Here is a 19,593-nt window from a genome sequence, read left to right on the forward strand (position 1 = left end):
TGGAATTGCATGCAACATTATCCAGAACTTTAAGGAGAAGATATAAATTTTTGCTAACTACGGTGCTTTTTAATTGGCTAAAATCACTGAAAGATGATCAGCACATCATAGGTCATCATTCAGATTTCTTAAATGCACTTTTGTATTTTTATGACCAAAAAAAAAGTGATGTAACATCAAAAATGTTTTTTTAAAGTTCCTGAGGCTCCCCGGAAGACTACCGAATATGTTTCTATTGAAGAGGAAGTTTATGTAAAAGAAGGTACAAAAATTAACAGTCTTGTGTTTCTTAATGTGCTTTTTGTGCTATTATCATTTTACCCTTGAAGATATTTTTCTTTAAATAATCCCTCCCTTGTGATTGTTGTTTTTCTTTTAAAATACTAATGGTGCTTCACCATCTTTTTATTTATTGATTTTTACTCAACTGTTGCCTAAATTCAAGTCTCTTCGTATGTGTGTGTTTGTGTTGATCCCCGTCTTTTCGAGAAAGTTTTTGTCTCATTGTGGGAGTCTGATTATGGTCCATTACCTTGTACTTTACTGCTGTGTAATTAGTGTAAAAGTTCAAGAAAATCCACAAAAGTTACTTGAAAGAAAACCAAACTTCCCTTAGGATTTTTAAAAGAATTTAAAATCTCAATATATTCAAATTAGTTTAATATTTTGGGTAATGAAACCAATTAGTCTGAGACCTTTCTAAATGGTAAGCATGTGAGTTTCAAAACTCAAGCTATGTTGTTTTCTACAGTACTAATGGGTATGATAAACATTTGCTGCAGTTTGGCATTTCCGTTGAATGTCTTTTGTTAGTAATTGTTTGTTGTGCTCCCAGATCATGGTTAAGCTTTTTCCTTATGTTGTATAGTTTTTGTTCTATTTTCTTTGAGCATTTTCTTGTGCCTCTTTCTGTACATAACACAGCCAAAAATGAAACTGCACTAGAAAAATATGGAAACATTAACAGGACTAAGGTAGTTTTTTTTAGAAAATATTAAATACATTTCACCTAATAATTACACACCAAAGAGATAATAAACCTATTATAGAACTTATGCATGCTGTTTATTACGTAATTTTAAATTCTGGAAACATGAAAGAACCATTTGAAATTAGTAAGAACATGAAAAAGTATTTATTTAATAGTGTTTCTTGTTGCCTTACCAATATCCAGCTCAAGTGCATTTTCATGCAAAATATAGGAATTGCTGCAGATGTGAGAGCAGAGAAAATTTGTTAATATAGTTTGTTAAATGTGTATAAATGTCTTCTGTTAATTGGTGTAGCCTACAATAACGATAATTTCTTTTAAGTTTCTGGAGTTGCCAGAATAGCAGAACCTGAAAAGGTACCTGAAAAAGTTGCTCCCTCCCGGATTCCTATTGTAGAGGAGGCAGTACCACAAAAAGGTACAAAGAGCTTGCGGTTTGTTACAACAAAACACTATCTATGTCTGTGGATCTTGTTAGTCTTCATTGTGTCTTTCCAAAACACATGCCAGCTTGTTGCGTTTACCTTTGCTTATTTTTTATTTTTGTAGCGCTCTTTGAGATTTGATATACTTGATCGAAGCAGTTTTCGTTCTTCAAAATTGCTATTGTCTGTGTACACACCTGTTACTGATAATTTTGAATGTTCTGTGTAAAATGTTTAAAATTGTCAAACCTTCGTTTGTTTATACATTTTTGAACTAATTTAGAATTGCACAGCTTTTAAAAATTGTACATGTCTAAGAAAATTTGGATACTCACTCAGTAAGGACTGATAACCTTTACATGACATAAAGTGCCAAGAAAGTATTACTTGAAAAATTTGTATTACTAACTCTTCCATAAGCACTCTAGGACAAATGGAACCAGTTCCATCAGCAAAATCATCTAAGACCAAACCTGGAATTATCTCTATTGTAGCGCTTTAAATTGCACTTTTGTCAAATGCTTTATCAGGACAATAGCATCATCATTTGAAAACTGATGCAAAGAGCTGATGCAATCTTTAGATCTGATTCCCTGTGGTTATATTTTTGCAGAATCTAATTACAAAAGAGGGTTTGATGCAGATGCAACAAAATTTAGTGCAGTGTGGCTAATTTCACATTTCACCAACCCCCCATCTCAAACATATTATGATTTGAAGTTTAAATATAAATTGTGAATTTTTGAACATACATATTTGTATTAGACTTCCAACTAGTAAGATTTGTAATTATTATTATACATTTACCACTTCTTATTGTATTTTTGTGTCAGATGACTGTGCTTTGCAGTCTAATTGTTGTAATGTATGCTTTTGTTCCATATGTTTTGTTTCATCTTTTAAAAATATTCTAAGTTAATTTTCTTGAATGAAACTTATCTAAAAATGAAAATATTCTTTAAAGAACCTAAGAAGCCAGTTGCTGAGGAGGTTGAACAAGTTACAGTTTCAAGAAAAGAAATAGTCCCTCCAAAAAAAGGTATGGAAATATTCATAGCATGATTTTAAAATTATTTTTTTTTAAAAAAGCACATGATCTTGCTGACTTTGCTGTTTGTCACTGTGGATGGAATTTGATACCTGCCCCGAGGCGAGTTTGATGGCGAAGGTGAGAGGGTAGCAGCTGGGGATGCCACCACCTTCCTGCCTCTGCCCCAATTAAGTCCAGGGCAGGAAGGCTTGTGGACGGCTTTCCTGCCCTGCCACCAATTGAGGCCCTTAAGTGGGCAATTAATGCTCCGAAAAGCAAACCCTTTCGGGATTGCTTGTGGGCTTCCAGGTGGGTGCAGTGGATGGGGAGAATGGGGTCCCTTGTTTAAAGGCACTCTGTGCCTGATCAAGTGACCTGGAATCAGGAAGCGTGGGGACTTGCTGAGATTCATCACCCTCTCCTTGCTGCCAACCCCTCCCCTCACGCTTTGACCCCCATCTCGTCATCACTCGCCTGTGGCCTGGGTCCCTCAGTGATTCAGGCCTCGGGTGGTTGTATTGCTGGCAATAGCCACCGCTCACGTGGGCGCTGCTGAGCTGCACAGCTGCCAGCCTTTGATTGGCCGGTAGCTCTTGGGGGCAATTTCCACCCCAGAGTCCTTGATCTGTGAAAGGCTCACCGCTGCCTAGTTAAGTGCCTGATTGGTACTTAATTTAGCTAGCCTTCCCAAAAGGAGTCGACATGGAGCTCCCACCCGCGAGACACCAGCCGCATCCATTAAATACCACCCTGCCTGTTTGTGTGTTTGTTTATGTGTGTCTGCGTGAGTGCTTTTTATTCATCCCAGATTGATTTTGCATGTTGCAGTTCATAGTTTTGTTTATCCATTAAATTGAGGGACACATTGCATTAGAAACACTGGCTGGAATCTTGTGGAGGCAGTAGGGGTCTTGGTCGTCAGCTGGAAAAAAATGACAGGAGCCAATCATCGCCTCTTTTAAGCAAGGACATCTTGCTCCACACAGACACTAACAAGGCCAGCGGTGGACCTTCCCCGGGATCAAGAATTCGAGGAGCAGAAATTCTGCCAGCTGCCAGCCAATCAGAGGCCAGCATAATGGCAATGTCATTGGGAGTAGTGGCTTCTGCTGGATCCCAGGCCAGAGATGAGTGATGGTGGGAGGAGTGTCACCAAGGACGGGGTTCAGCAGCAAGGGCAGGGGGTGACGCTCAGCGGCCAACTCCTCCCCCTGATGCTGGTCCCCTCGAACAAATCCTCAGTACTTTTAAATGAGGGATCCTCATCATGGGAGCCCACAAGCAACCCCCATGGGTTTGCTTGTCATGCTCCATGCATGACGAGCCTCCCTCCTGCCCAGTTTAAATCAGCAGCAGTGGGATGAAACCCTTAAGTGGGCATTAATTGCATTTTAATTGGCAGTGGGGCGAGCAGGTTGTCTATGGGCCTTTCCTTCACAAACTTAATTGGGGTGGAGGCGGAAAGATGGCAGGGTCCCCACCTCCTGCCTGATTAAAAATTTTATTTGCAGTGCTACTGGAAGTGATAGAAAATATGGAGATTTGCAGCTAAAATCATTTAGGCTAGTTGACAAAGAGCCTTAAAATATCCAGAAGATTCATATGTAATTGAGCTGTGGTGTAGCTGATAGACTAATTAACTAGATTGCTTAAGGCAATAATAAGTTTACATACAGTAGGACCATGATGCAAAATGAGAAATTATTGTGTGAATGGAACAAGCTGGAACGCTGTGCAATGCATTAGGTGGTTCTTTCGTGTTTAATGTTATATGTATTTCTGTGTTAAAATGTTCTAAATGCCTGTCTTTGATATTTTTTGTCCAAAATTAACTTTCTTAAAGTGTCAGAGGCTCCTGAGTTTCTTCCTGAAGAAGTGAAACCAGTTGTACGAAAAGAGAAGGTTGCTCCAATAAAAGGTACAAAGGAAGCCACATATTTTATATTAGCATTGTCTTTTGATAAATAGTGTATTGATCTTGTCATTATCTTGCAAAATATTTCTCTTTTAGAGGCTTCAAATTGGCAATGCTCTGCTACTTGTTAATCTTATTTTACGATATGTGTTGTTTAAATTGTTTGCTTATATATTTGTGCCATTCCATTACTGTTTGTGCTGCTCTTTTGTTGACCTAGAATTATTTTTGATACTATGATTATTCTTAGGTAAGCATTAAAATGCAGAGGCTGAGAAATTTAGCTCCTTAGTGCCTGGCTTTTCGGCTGTCTGGCATTTTCTCCTACAAAATGGCATCCGTGGCGTGCATGCACTTGGGGTACTAGCGATGCTTGCACCATTTTGTTCAGGGCATTAGAGAACACGCAGCGAGCATCAGTCAGCATGTAATATTTGACACAATGCTGCCAATTTGGAGCTGAACACTCCAGCCAACATCCTCTCTTAAGCTCACACTGCTGAGCAGGCATTCAGCAGCAGAAAGGACCCATCCCTCCAGTATATAGTTAAGGGATCAGCAATTTCTTTTTGGCTAGTTGCTGATTGATTTCTGCTGGCTGTACTATAATTGTTGAAGGGGTTGGAGGGTTTCCAGAGTTGTTGAAGGACTTTGTCCTGACTTCAAGGATTCTTCACAAACCACTTGATCTGAGACATGGGTGCAGTAGTTTGCATCTTTTTGAACTACAGTATGATAGGGCAAATGAACAGAGGATCACAGAGCAGAATAAGTTGCTGGAAGCGACAGGACAAGGAGGGTGACAAAGGCTTTCAACAGAAACATGAGGAACCTCAATGAGGAACAGTAAGTCAGACGTCTCCATTTCACTAAGGATGTCCTCTCTGAAATCCACCACCTGTTGCAGCCACAACTGCAGCGTCAGAACAGGATGATGATGGTCCTGATGGTGTCTGTGAAGGTGACCGGGCCATGGATCTTCTGCTTCTGATTTAGTTGTGTTGGCATCACAGACTAATGTCCATATTCCAGCAGCATTTATAAGGGTAACGCTAGCTAAACCAGGCATGACCTGCTGAAATGGCAGTCCTGATAATGAAAACTTTTAAATGGAAATAATCTAAAAATGGATCTTGAAGATTTCAAGTGATGGGGCTGTGATTATTTCCTTTGGCAGCTTGTTCCATTGTGGAATTGTCCCTCAGAAGAAAGATTGTTGACACGCTGTATTGGAAAGAAATGGTCCTTGTGGTTTGTGTGGATTACCTTATGTTTTGTCATTGCTGGAGGGCACCGCCTTGTTTCTATCAATTCCCATCAATCGATTCCATATTTTATAGAAGTTGATCAGCTTATTTTTTTCTCCCCCCTTTGCTGTAGTGGACTTTTATGCATCTGGTTCCTTCCAGGCTGGAGCAGGCAATATTTGCATCACCTCCCAGTTTGCTGGCCACTGTTACATAAAGGAGACTGAGACTCTGGGTGGAATCATCCCAGCTTTGCACCGTGCAGTAGCGGATGGGAAAAAGGACGTTTTACCCGCCGGCCACAATGGCGGCTTTTCACGATGTATTTCCCCAGTCCTGCCTCATTAATTATGCAGCCGCAGGAAACACACCGTCTCACTGGTGGGCGGCCTCTGAATTGTCCGCCAGGCCGTTAACTCACCATTTCCTCACTCCGGGTGCCAGATCTAAACTGCAGCCGCCCACACAGTTCTCAATACTTGCAGTGAAGACATGGCCGTGAAAGCCAAGAGTTCATCGACCCGTTACTGAAATGCCTTTTGGAGGCCCGCCGTGATGTACTCCACCCCTGCTATGGCCGCAGGAGGTCCAGCAATCTCACCGCTCCAGCTTGGGAGGTGGTGGAAGTGGTGGTCAGTGCCAATGCTGCACAGAAGAGGATGAATGATCTCATTCGTGCCGCCATGATACAGCAACCATCTCATCACTCTAAACGCACACGTTCACAAGGCCACCAGACATTCACTGGCATCTCACTCACCGCCAGCTCAAGGGATATCATTACTCACTCTCTCACGCACGCCCTCATACCTCCATCTGGCCTCACCTCCTCAGGTGACTGCCTCTTCAGCCCTCACCATCTTGAGGCCACTTGCACAGATCAACATGTGCCTCCACACACACCCTGGGATACCGCCATTCCCCAGTACAGCCCTCACCCTGCAGCCCCTTCCCTTGCTTGAGGCCACTTCTCTCCCTTCCCCAAGCAAATCCTAGCCCTGCAGCTGTTTAAAAGTCACCCCCACCTTATGCCTGGCCTGGTAGGTAAAGATCTGCCTGTGAGCCCCCCTGAAAGTGATGTGAATCCTGGCGCTGATTACCACTAGTGCTGCCCAAAGCTAGGTAGACAAACAAACCACGAAGTCTCGGGCCAAGTGCAGCTTGTCAGGTGCACGTCACTTATGTATGGTTGAGAAACACGCTGACGTGCCCAGCTGATCCAGTGTAGGCGGATGATTCTGGGGTGCTGGACTTATAATGATATGCAGATGCATTACAGTGAAGTTCCCGAAGACTTGAGGACAGCCTTCCTGCAAAGCGTGTGCAATTTAAGAACCACTTAAGGGCTTTATTCCACCACCGCTGGAATTTAACCCTGGCAGGTCGGCTTGAGGCCTGGCAGTGGCATTTTCTCCATGCTGGCACTGTGTCTGACAGAGACACAGACACAAATGGCATTACCATCACAGAATCCCCCACTACCAACATCCTGCGGGCTACCATTGACCAGAAACTGAACTGCACTAGCCTCATAAATACTGTGGCTACAAGAGCAGGTCAGAGGCTAGGAATTCTACGACGAGTAACTCGCCTCCTGACTCCCCAAAGCCAGTCCACCATCTACAAGGCACAAGTCAGGAGTGTGATGGAATGCTCCCCACTTGCCTGGATGAGTGCAGCTCCCACAACACTCCAGAAGCTTGACACCATCCAGGACAAAGCAGCCTGCTTGATTGGCACCACATCCACAAACATTCACTTCCTCCAACACTGATGCACAGTAGCAGCAGTGTGTACCATCTACAAGAGGCACTGCAGGAGTTCACCAAGGCTCCTTAGACAACACCTTCCAAGCCCATGACAGCTACCATCTAGTAGGACAAGGGCAGTAGACACATGGGAACACCACCACCTGGATGTTCTCCTCCAAGTCACTAACCATCCTGACTTGGAAACATATCGCTGTTCCTTCACTGTTGGAGGTCAAAGTCCTGGAACTCCCTCCCTAACAGCACTGTGGGTGTACCTACACCACATGGACTGCAGTGGTTCAAGAAGGCAGCTCACCACTACCCTCTCATGGGCAGCTAGGGATGGGCAATAAATGCTGGACTTGCCAGCAAAGCTCACATCCCGTGAATGAACTAAAAGAAGAGACACCGGCCAAAATTTTACGGCCCCTTTGGCGTTGGGCATCATGGTGGGCGGGGTAGGGAACAATATGGCGAGATGGCCAAAAGATCGGTTTTTCGTTGTCATGAAACCAGTTTGCGATTGTCCGCTCCACCCGTCAATGGTGGGCTGTATTTCGTGCCGCCACATGTCGGGAATGCTGTAGAGATAGGGAGAAGCAAGGCCATGGAGGGGATTTAACACTAGGATGGCGATTTTAGATTCAAGGAGATGCTAGACCAGGAGCCAATATGGGTCAGCAAGCACTAGTGTTATAGGTGAATGAGACTTGGTGCAAATTTGGACAGGGGCAACTGAGTTTTTAGTGACCTCAAGTTTATAAAGGTTGGAAGTTGGGAGGTAGGCCAGGACAGCATTGGAATAGTTGAGTCTAAAGGCAACAAAAGCATGAATGGACTGGGGGAGGTATCGATACCGACAATATTACGGAGGTGGAATAAGACAGTCTTAATGATGGAGACGATATGGAATCAGAATCTCAGCTCAAGGTGAAGTAGGATGCTGAAGTTGTGAACAGTTCGGACAAACCTCAGACAATGACTGGGGGCGGGGGGAGGGTGGGGGGCACTAAGTTTGTGGCTGGACAGTTGATCTGAGGAGCCAAAGACAGTTGGTTGAGTCTCCCCAATATTTAATTGGAGGAATTTTCTGCTCAGCCAGTGCCAGATGTTGGAAATTGACATGAGGCAAATGTAACAGAGGGGTTAATAATTTGGTGGTGAAGCAGCAGAAGTGAGTGTTGTCAATATAAGTGTGGAATCTAATATAACATCAAATGCTGTCGTTAAGGGGCAGCATGCAGATGAATTGTATGAGCTGTGTGCTGCAAGGAAAAATACAATTAGGATGCTACCATCGTCTGTTGCGTGCTTTTTGTGATTTTCATTGGATGTTTAAATAAATTTCATTTTTGTTTTTGATAAACTTTTGCTAAATATAAAACATATTCCTAAAATGCCAGATGTTGCTGTGAAACCTACTCCTGAAGAACCAGTTCCGGTTCAAAGGATAGAGGAAATCGCTCCAGTAAAAGGTACAAAAATGCAAGGTTTTAAACAAACATTTTCACATGTGATATGATAGTTTCTTGTTGTCAGTAAGGTGACAATGTGTCTTGCTTTCATGATAGTCTCTCAGTTCAAAATTTGACTGCTTGTGCAAAAATGACTAATTCTCAACTATTTGTTGTGAATGTATTACAATGTTGTGATCCTTGTTCTCAGTTGCGTATATATACATTATGAATATTGTGATAGCATTAACATTCCTTAATGTTTTGTTAAATTGGAGTGAAGCTTTTTTTGCAAAGTTATAAATTCATTTTTGTCACTGATGAAATTCTGATGACAATATTGGAAAAAGGGGATAACAATACTTAGTAAAACATTTATTTTGTTAGCAAAATGAGTAAGGGGGCTTTTAGAATATATTTTAGCAAATATATTATAAGAAAGTGAAAATATTCTATTAAATTAAGTTATTAGTTATTGAAATTCAGATTGGCAGTGCATTACTTACGTAAGTACTAATAGTTGGTGTAGCTTTACAATTATGCTATTGTTACAAGAGAAATTGTCATGTGTTGTCCTATTTGGTGTGAAGATGCACTCTGTATATTTTCTTCATTTATTCTACTCTTTAAACAAGTAATGTTCTTTTAAAGTGCCAGAGATCCCTAAAAAAGCAGTTCCTGAAGAAGCAAAACCAGTTATTATTTCAAGGATAAAGGAGGTTTCTCCAATAGAAGGTATATGATTACCTTGAAGGATTTCATGCATACTTCATTCATATATTATTTAATATCAACTTCATCATATCAGAATGCATGCATGGTTTTTCTTCATAAACATCTTGTATGTTCTGATCAGAACTCTGTTTTTGATAATGGTTCTTGTGGCATTTATTGATTGTATTTTATGTTGTTTTATTCTGTTGTGATGTGGGATAATTTATATGTTTTGTTTGTGTGCATTGCTCATTTTTTGCAGCATTAAGTATTTTATTTTTGCTTTAACATAATAAATTGGGATTTAATCTGGAATATTTGAATCAGAGGAGGATTGGTTGTAGCTAATTTGTTCTATCGGTTATTACATAACTAAAGCAGACACATGGGTAGAATTTTCCCCCCATCGGGCGGGTTAGGCGGGGGCGGGCATGGACCCGATCGACGCCCCCGATCGGGTCCGCCCCGCCAATTTACATGGGCGGGCCAACTAAGTGCTGTATGCTCCCTGTGCAGTTCAATAAAGTGTTGAAAAAATTTTTATGACATGTCCCCTCATGTGAAACTGTCACATGAGCTGGGACATATGCATTAATTTCAATAAAAATTTTTGAGAAAATTTAAAATCATTCATGAAACCTCATCCCGCCCGTGGCTAGGGTTCCATGAAAAATGCGAAGGCCGCCTGGGCTCTTTGCCTGCCCGCCAACCTTAAAGTTGGACGGGCAGCTCTGTTAATTATTTTAATTGTTAGCTAAATGGCCTTAATAGGCCTTTGACAGTTCGGCAGGTGCGCAGCCGACTCAGCTGCGCGCCCACCGAACTGAAAATCTAAATGATGCGGGGTGACGTCGGGATGCACGCATTCTCCCCATGGGAACACCACCACCTTGAAGTTCTCCTCCAAGCCACAGACTTGGAAATATATCGCCGGTCCTGCACTGTAACTGGGTCAAAATCCTGGAACTCCCTCCCTAACAGCACTGTGGGTGTACCTGCACCATATGGACTGCAGTGTTCACCACCACCTTCTCAAGGGCAATTAGGGATAGCCTGAGTTTTTTTCTAAGTTCCAATCGTTCTTTATTGAAATTGTGCAATTGCCAGAGCAAGATTTTAGGGTCTATCCAATGTTTGTTAATTATTTAGAGAAAGCAAACATAATTTTAAAAGTAGTTTGAATTAAATGTTTGCTGTTTCCCACAGGAGTTATTGTTATTTATTCATTTAACATCAGATGTCAAAATTAAAAATTTGGATAAGGAATATTTTCCTCCAGCAAATAAAATGCTAAGAGCCAAGTTCAAACAAAATGGAAACTCCTAATGGTTCAGTGAGTAAATAGGATTGAATTGTGCTGATCAAAAAGACCCAGGGCAGAATCTTCGGCTCGCCAAGGCGTAAAATGATGCGTGATGACATCGGGCATGTGTCCCGACGTCACCGCGTGTCATTTAGATTTTCAGTTTGGGTCAGCTGTGCGCCCGCCGAACTGTCAAAGGCCTATTAAGGCTAGTAAGAAAGTAATTTAGCTCATTAACAATGTTGCCCGTCCAACCTTAAGGTTGGCAGGCAGGTGAAGAGCCCAAGCAGTCTTCACATTTTCCAGGAAACCTCATCCACAGGCGGGATGAAGTTTCCTGTAGGTTTTATGAAATTAATAAGTAAGTTTGGTAAACTTGACAAACATGCCCCAGTTCATGTGACACTGTCACATGAGGGGATATGTTTAAATAATTTTTTACTTGAATTTTTAAAAACTTTTTTTGTCTATCAATCTCCCCGAGGCAGCTCCGTGCTCCAGTGGTTGACCATAGTTAAGCTGCTATCAAAATACAGTTTCATTATCTTTTTAATTCTTGGCTTGCATGATAAAGCTGACAGTAATGTACTTTTTTTAAAACAATGTTTTTTTTAAAAGTGGCAGAGGTTGCTAAGAAGCCAATCGTTGATGAAGTAAAACCAACTATTGTGCCAAGAAAAGAAAAGGTTGCTCCAGCAAAAGGTACAAGATTATGCAGGATCCTGATACCAACATTATCTTTACATAATGCAGCACTTTGTTGTTTCCATTACAATAGAAATGATAGCTACTTTTCATGCTTGGCACTTCAGTCTGAGTCAAAGCAACTTCCTTCAGGTTTAGATCAGTGCAATTTTGATTTATATATTTATTCATGGATTTGTGCTGTTCTGTTGCAGTGTAGTGAAGTTATAACACATGTTTTTGTTGTTTAGGTTACTCATGCTCTTTGACTTAAGCAACTAGTGATTTAATATTTATATTACAATGCTTAGATGAAAATGTTATATTGAACATTGGGATGAATGCAAAAGGTAATATTACCTATTTGAAAACAAATCCACTATTTAAGATAATTTTAAAATCGATTATTACATTGGAACATGGATTATTTTCTATGAAAAAAATATAAACACAATGAAATCAAATTATTTAATTTATAAATATAGTAAAGATGCATTTTAATATTATTGTATCAGTGCAACTGGATTGCCATTATTACCCATCATTTTATTTTGAAACTGCAATCAGGTCTCTGTCACAATTCAGGACTTTTTGGCCATTTTTCCATAAAAGGCATTGAGCTATATTTAATGTTAGGTTTGTGAAGGAATAGTGTATTCAGGGAAATTTATAAAAAGGGTTAGAATAAAAGATAGTTAAGGTGCTAATGAGCTAGCTTAGATGTTGTTTCACCATGTACTGTAAATAACAAATGTAACGCTTCATAGCTGTCCATGTCTCACTAGGTGTTTGCTTGATACATAGGGATTGAAATAGTAAACATGTAAAGGTTATCTTGGTGATTTAGTGTTTGTTGCTGCAAGGGAAAATATCACTTTATGGCAGCATTGTCCACTGTGTGTGTCATGTTGTAATTTGTTGCTTAAATTTTTTTCAAGTACCAGAAGTCCCTAAGAAACCAATTCCTCAAGAGGTTAAAGCCATTAGTGTGCCAAGAGAAGAGATTGTTCCAGCTGAAGGTAAAAATGAATACATAGAAGATTTTATATCAACGTTCTTCATACATCATATCATCTCTTGTTCTCATCATTACGACCGTTTTCAAATCAGCTTCTTATTTAAATGTTACATGTATTCTCTATGTTTGTGTCTTTATGCTGTTCAGTTAGTCTGTCGCAACCTCATATATTGGCCCAAGTCTTGCTGGAGTGGGGCATCTTGTGGTGTGCGAAACTGGTTAGTTTTTTTCCTGCACTGTTCAGCTTGAATTTTTTTGCCCTATAAATTGCTCGACGTACAAGCTGAAAGCATTATGGTTCAGGTAATGGGGCATCTGGGAATTTAGTGAATGACAGGAGCAACAGTCTATCTTCTTAACCAATGAGATTGGTATGACACGAACATTCATCATACCTTCAAGAAAGTACTTACGCTGTTAAGTTACAGCCCTAACATTTTGTGCCAAGCTTAATTTGAGTTTAATGTGCAAATTCCAGTAAGTTCTTAAAACAATCCAGGCTGTTGAGGGCAAGATGCAGTCTGTGTGAGGCAAACGGTGGAGCTGAGCAAGATATTAAAAAAAAACAGCAAGTTATGGAAATTTGTAATTCGTCATTTTTTTTGTCCGAATTTGCATAATAATATATGCTGTAAGCTCACCATTTTTCCAGGAAAATTTGAGCCAATGCACTTTGAACATTGCTTTATTACTGTTATAGCAGTAGCTAAATATGTTGAAAATACCTAAATACTTTTGTAATAGTGCATCAAATAAATGTGAATTTGATCATAAATCTTCACATTTATAGAGATATTTAATGTAAATGCTTTTAATTGAATATAAAGCACGATAGTAATACAATGTTAAAACAATCTATTCAGCATCTTATGTATGTTAGTTACTTTTGTTATGTATGTTTCACGTTATCTGTTGTTTTGAACATCTTCAAAGCTATGTAAATGTTCTTGGTTGAATCATGATGGTTAAAAAAAAAATATTCTTTCAAGTTCCGGAAATTCCTAAGAAGACAGTTGCTGAAAAAGTGAAACCAATTACCACCACAAGAAAAGAAGAGGTTATTCCAACTCCAGGTATAAAAACAAGAAGGTGTCAATTGAGTTTATTCTCATATAGGAAGCAATGTACTATTTCCATTAGGTTTCAAATGATTCCTACTTTTTATGGTCATCATATAAAGTCTTTCTGAGACCCTGCTTTTGCTGCTGCTTATTAAAAGCAGTATTTGTCTTCTTGCTGTAAATTAAATTGTGGCATTCTGTCATATTGTCATGGCGTTCTAACATATATTGCAAAATGCAGGAAAAATAATGTTTATGATACCAGTAACATGATACCAGTTGAGATTGAATATTCATATTTACAGTACACTGCTGTTTAATTCAAACTACTAAAAATATGAATAATTTATCAGTGGTAATATGCTGACTTGTGTCATTGCATTTGAAGATGTATGAATAAAATTAATTTTTAATGTAAAACTTACTTAGCTTGTAAAGACCTTAATGCTTTTTTGCAAAAAAAAAAGCATACTTTGTAAAAGACTTCGTTATTGTGACTTACTAATCTCAGGTTGCTAATATATTTAAATATTTTAAGCTAAGATGGTAAAGATTTAGTAGACACAATCAAAGCTGAAACAGGAACAGAAGGCTAAATTGAAAACAATGGGGTAATTATCGGCCTTGCAGAAAGAAAAGCTTGAAATCTGTGGACCTTGACCTAAGTATGTTGTGCTACAAATGACACCTTAGCAATCACCTGAATAAAAGCAATCATTCAAAGATATACAGATTAGAAGTGACTAACTAAAAAATGAAATATAGAATTTTGACTTATAAGCAAATGAGTCAGATAGTAAAATCCTCCTACTCTGCCCAGTAATGCATCTTAGCCATAACTTCAGATGAGAATCTTCCAATTCTTTGCATCAACAATCCAGTTCCGAATTGAGATCTACAATTTAGTGCCAAATTTGAGACATTTTTATGCAATTGGGCACATATCCATTATGAATCACATTAAGATTTTCTCAATTTATTTTACATATAACCTTTACAGCCAGCAACATCCCATTATTCTGCACTGGTCTCCAGATCCCAAAGAATAAAAGACTGTATCTAACTTATTTCACCATTTGGTTGTGAACTCTAGATATTTATGTTTATTTTGCATGCACTTAGATACCTTCTCTTTAATTAAATAATTGTCTTATTATGAAAAATAATGTATTTTATTTCTATATCTTGTACATCTCATGTTGTGTAGCTTTTCTCTTGCAAATTCCACATTATCTTGACCTGTTTAAGTGTTAGCCTAGTTATGTGAATATTTTTGAATTAATTCCATCTTAAATTAATAATGTTCTTTAAAGTGCCAGAATTCATTCAGAAGACCACTCCTGAAGAAATCAAACCAGTTCCTGTTCCAAAAAAAGATATTATACCAACTAAAGGTATACTTTTTTTATAATCTTGTAATCTTCCGTTATGATCAATGTTACCTTTCATTGTCTCCTAATAAGTTACAGAGTGTTTCCTTTTGGTGCTCCTTGTTATTTAATGGAAATTGTCTTTTTCATATTTGTTAATGTGTGTTAATCTACTACAGTACTGTGGCATCCTGTGATTCATGTTTAAAACCTATGAGCAGAATCTTCTGTTCAGCGTGCAGGGGCGGGCCCCATATGCCGACACATAAAATGATGCAGGGTGACATCAGGCACGCGTCCCGATGTCACCCGCGCACCATTCTGATCTTCTGTTCGGCAGGCGCACACTGGAGACGGCTGCATGCCCACCGAGCTGTCAAAGGCCTGTTAAGGCCGTTAATCAAACAATTAAGCCAATTAAGAAAGCTGCCCGTCTAACCTTAAGGTTGGCGGGCAGGCAAAGAGCCCAGGCGGCACTTCGCATGGGCGGGATGTGGTTTCATGAAGGGTTATAACGATAAATATTTTTGGAACATTTGAAATACATGTCCCAGTTCATGTGACGCTGTCACATGAGGGGACATGTGTAAATAATTTTTTAGCTTCTTTATTTAAAATTCACATTATGAAATTAGCCTCCCTGAGGCAGCTCTGTGCCTCAGGGAGATTTCTGTGCTTTTTAGCGAAAGAGCGCAGGCCCTGACTCTACCTCCTGCCCCTGCCCGCACAGGTAGCGTTGAGTGCTTCCGGGCAGGTGTCACGCCTTAATTGGCCAGCCCATGCAAAAAGTGCAGCTGATCACAGGCAGCGATCGGCTCCGCACCCGCTCTTGACCGGCCCGCCCGACAGGGAGAAAATTCTCCCCTATGTGATTTTGTCATAAACAGTAGTTCTAACAGGTGTAAAAAATATTTGTGCAATGTGGACTTTGGTCTGTGATCTTGAACATTCAGGTCTTTACTGAACTAAAATACTAAAATGAATAAATATGAATTTTAATGCAATTTTAATTATTGCATGATAATTTGATGACTTATTTTGACAAAAAAGTGAAAACTTAGCTTTAATTATAAGGTCAGTAAGGAAATTAACATAGGCCAGAATTTTTCCGTCAGCAAGTTGGGGACGGGGCCCGCTCGCCGATACGAAACTGACGCGGGATGACGTCGGGAGGAACCCCCGACGTCATCCCGCCCCATTTAAATATTCAGTAAGGTGGGCGGACAGCAAAAGCAGCTGTCCACCCACCGACCTGTCAGTGGCCAATTGAGGCCATTGACAGGATAATTAAGCTAATTAAAGGCCCTACCCGCCCAACCTTAAGGCTGGCGGGCAGGCCAGGAGCCCCAGTGGGCTTCTGAAAAAACATGAAACCTCATCCACTGGCGGGATGAAGTTTCATGTCTGCTTTAAAAAACTTTAATAAACTTGATGGCCAGAATTTAGCCCTCGATGGGCAGGCGGGCCCCACCAGCTCAGTGGCGGGCGGGCAACCGAACTCTGCTGCCGAACCGGGTCCCACTGCCATTTTGAGTGGGTGGGCCAATTAAGGCCCGCCCAGCGGCCTGCTCAATTGGATTCCCCAACTGTCAAGCGTGCGAAAGAGCGCACTGCTCCCTGAGACTAAGTGCTGCCTCAGGGAGATTGGTGACAAAAACATCAAAATTAGCAAAATAAAAAAATTATTAACATGTCTCCCTCATGTGACAATGTCACACGAGATGGGATATGTTAATAAATATTACATAAACTTTGTTAAAGATTTTTTAAACAGACATGAAACCTAATCCTGCCAGTGGATGAGGTTTCATGTCTATTCTCCTTCCCGCCAGGGCCCCTGGCCTGCCCGCCAGCCTTAAGGTTGGGCGGGCAGAGTCTTTAATTAGCTTAATTATCCTGTCAATGGGCTCAATTGGCCATTGACAGGTCGGCAGGCGGACAGCTGATTTCGCTGAATATTTAAATGGGGCGGGATGACATCGGGGGTTCCTCCCGATATCATCCCGCGTCATTTTCCCATCGGCGAGTGGACCCTGCCCCCAAATCGCCGACGGAAAAATTCTGGTCTATGTGATATTTACTAACATGTCCCATCTCATGTGACATTGTCACTTGAGGGGATCATGTTAATATTTTTTTTATTTTTCTATTTTTTAAGTTTATAACACTTTCAGTGCTCTCCCTGAGACAGCACTTAGTCTCAGGGAGATGTGCGCTCTTTTGCTCGCATGAGCGAAAGAGTGCGCTTTGACAGATGGGGAATCCCTCCCCCCCCACACAGGAAACGCAAACCGCTTCCCGTTGGGTGGCCTACCCACCCAAAATGGCAGTGGGGCCCGTTTCGGCGGCGGCGATCAGCTGCTCGCCCGCCACCGAGCCGGTGGGGTCCGCCCACCCATCAAGGGCAAAATTCTGCCCATTGTCTCAAATATATTTTGCCAACAAACCCATTGCTGACAGACATTACTTAATTGATTGAGAGGCAATATATAAATGACAGCAATTTTGATAAAAATAATTGTCTTTTGATTAGAAGAGATGTTTTTTGTTAGTTTCATCTTTCACTTATGTTTCATACCTTAAGTTGTTTTTACATATCTTCATTGTCATATATTATACATTCTTGAATGAATCTGATCTTAAACAATTGTCCTTTAAAGTACCAGAGATTCGTAAGAAGCCAGTTGTGGAAGAAGTGAAACCAGGCACTATTCCAGAAAAAGAAGAGATCACTCCAGCTAAAGGTAGAAATATACACAGGACATTTTGTACACATTTTATTCTTCTATGCCATGACAACATGTTGTTGCCATTATAGTTATAACAATTTCTGCTCTTTGTGGTCATATCTTGAATCTCAGCCTTGCTTTGGCGCTGCTTGTGCTCCAGATGTGGACTGTCTTTCTGTTTTTATGAGAGTATAATGTTCTGTTAAAGTGTTCTATATTTGTGCTTTGTGTAACACAACAACCATGTAGGGAAATGTTTTTGAATGAATTTAAAGGAAATTTAAACTTTGTTTCTGCATGAATGCAAATGTTTAAAATTTGTAGCGAATTCTAATTCACAGTTTTACTTTGTTAAATTAGTATTATATTGCAACATAGAGCATTTATTTTGAAAAGTTAAAATAAAATTATGGACTAACAAATATACATAAATTGTGAGCCTGTAACACATCCTTTAGTTTTATCTTGTTGACCAAAATAACGTTGTAGTATATTTTTCTCTGCAGTACAGATTATTTTCTTAAACATACACAGAAGAAACTGTGTCCAAGTATATCAATGCCAAACTTCTTTATCATAGTTGATGCGCAATTGCCTTAATAGAGGACATGTTCATACAAGTAAATCTCCTTCTGATTTAAAAAACATACATTTGCATATGTGAATGAAATACTATATTAGTATCTCTTGTCATTTGTGTTTCATGTTGTCTATTGTTTAACATCTTCAGAATTATGTACATCTTATTGAGTTAATTTGCTCTTAATACATAATTGTTCTTTAAAGTGCCAAAGGTTCCTAAAAAGCCTCTGGCTGAAGAAAAGATATCAGCCTCTCCTCCAAGAAAAGAAGCAGTCATTCCAGTCAAAGGTATAAAATAAATACAGAAACCATTGTTAAACGTTGTATGTTATGTTTATGAATTTTTTTTGTCATTATCTTTCGTGTATTTGTTTTTTATCATGAAGTCATTTTGAGATTAAAGCAAAACAAGTGTTTAAAATTAATTTATAACACAATGATAACTAAATACAGTTTGACCTCAAGCATTTGAAAATGTACAGATATTAATACTCTTTAATTTTGCCCAATCTGTTCTGACCAGTGATTTTACATTGACTTGGATAAATTTAATTGGGAAGTATGATTAAGAACATTTAAACTAATTTATAAAGTTGAAAATAATTAAACTAATTTGTAAAGACAATTTTTCTTTTATTATTTTAGCAAAGATGCAGTCTAGCAATACATAAATATTCTGATTATTACCAATTGCTGCTCAAATGCAACAAACTATGTAGATAAGCACTCTAGTTGTCTAATTTATTAGTTTCATTGCACATTCAAGATGTCCATGCCATGTTTCAATTTCTTAGGTGGGTTCATCTGGTCTCAATTAATGTAATATCATGAAAACCATGCTTATTTATTTGAGCTAATGAAACAATAATGTTCTTTGAAGTGCCAGAGGTTCCTAAGAAAGCCCCTGTTGAAGAAATTAAAGTAGTTACTGTTCCAAGAAAAGAGGAAGCCCTTCCAGCTAAAGGTACAATTGCAATAGAATGATTTACAGTAATTTAGTTTCTAAATAGTGTGACAATATATTCACATTATTAGTTTGAAAACAGCTACTACTTTCATGGTCATCTCTCAAAACATTGCATACCCTATCCAGAATATGGAATTGACCATTTCTATATTTATTTGTCAGTCTATTTGTTTTGTTATGACATAGTATTCTGTATGTTTTGTTCATGTAGTAATAACTCTTACATGTAGGGAAACTTTTTTTGTTAATTTGATATCAAATTTGAAAATGATCTGAGACATTTCAATTTGTACAGATTGCAATGAGAGAGATTTCCAAAGTTGGCATATTAAGATTATATTTTCAATTAATG

At 39.4% G+C, this 19,593-nt stretch overlaps 1 protein-coding gene across 50 annotated transcripts in view; it reads left to right on the forward strand.

Moving 5' to 3' along the window:
- The window catches only part of ttn.2 (titin, tandem duplicate 2), a 694,778-nt gene that overhangs the window by 479,337 nt on the left and 195,848 nt on the right, over positions 1-19,593 (forward strand). For 30 of the 50 annotated variants that reach the window (XM_078552010.1, XM_078551990.1, XM_078551964.1 and 27 more), the window contains 12 exons: positions 197-262; positions 1,314-1,409; positions 2,381-2,455; positions 4,290-4,364; positions 8,763-8,834; positions 9,465-9,548; positions 11,449-11,532; positions 12,453-12,533; positions 13,522-13,605; positions 14,907-14,987; positions 17,624-17,707; positions 18,479-18,562. In XM_078552010.1, the coding sequence (XP_078408136.1) occupies positions 197-262; positions 1,314-1,409; positions 2,381-2,455; positions 4,290-4,364; positions 8,763-8,834; positions 9,465-9,548; positions 11,449-11,532; positions 12,453-12,533; positions 13,522-13,605; positions 14,907-14,987; positions 17,624-17,707; positions 18,479-18,562 (966 nt within the window). The remainder of the gene's footprint in view (positions 1-196; positions 263-1,313; positions 1,410-2,380; positions 2,456-4,289; positions 4,365-8,762; positions 8,835-9,464; positions 9,549-11,448; positions 11,533-12,452; positions 12,534-13,521; positions 13,606-14,906; positions 14,988-17,623; positions 17,708-18,478; positions 18,563-19,593) is intronic. The other 20 variants (XM_078551965.1, XM_078551978.1, XM_078551986.1 and 17 more) reach the window with 15 other exon arrangements.

Source organism: Cetorhinus maximus, chromosome 11, assembly GCF_964194155.1.
Source record: "Cetorhinus maximus chromosome 11, sCetMax3.hap1.1, whole genome shotgun sequence".
In the NCBI taxonomy this organism is placed as follows: domain Eukaryota; kingdom Metazoa; phylum Chordata; class Chondrichthyes; order Lamniformes; family Cetorhinidae; genus Cetorhinus; species Cetorhinus maximus.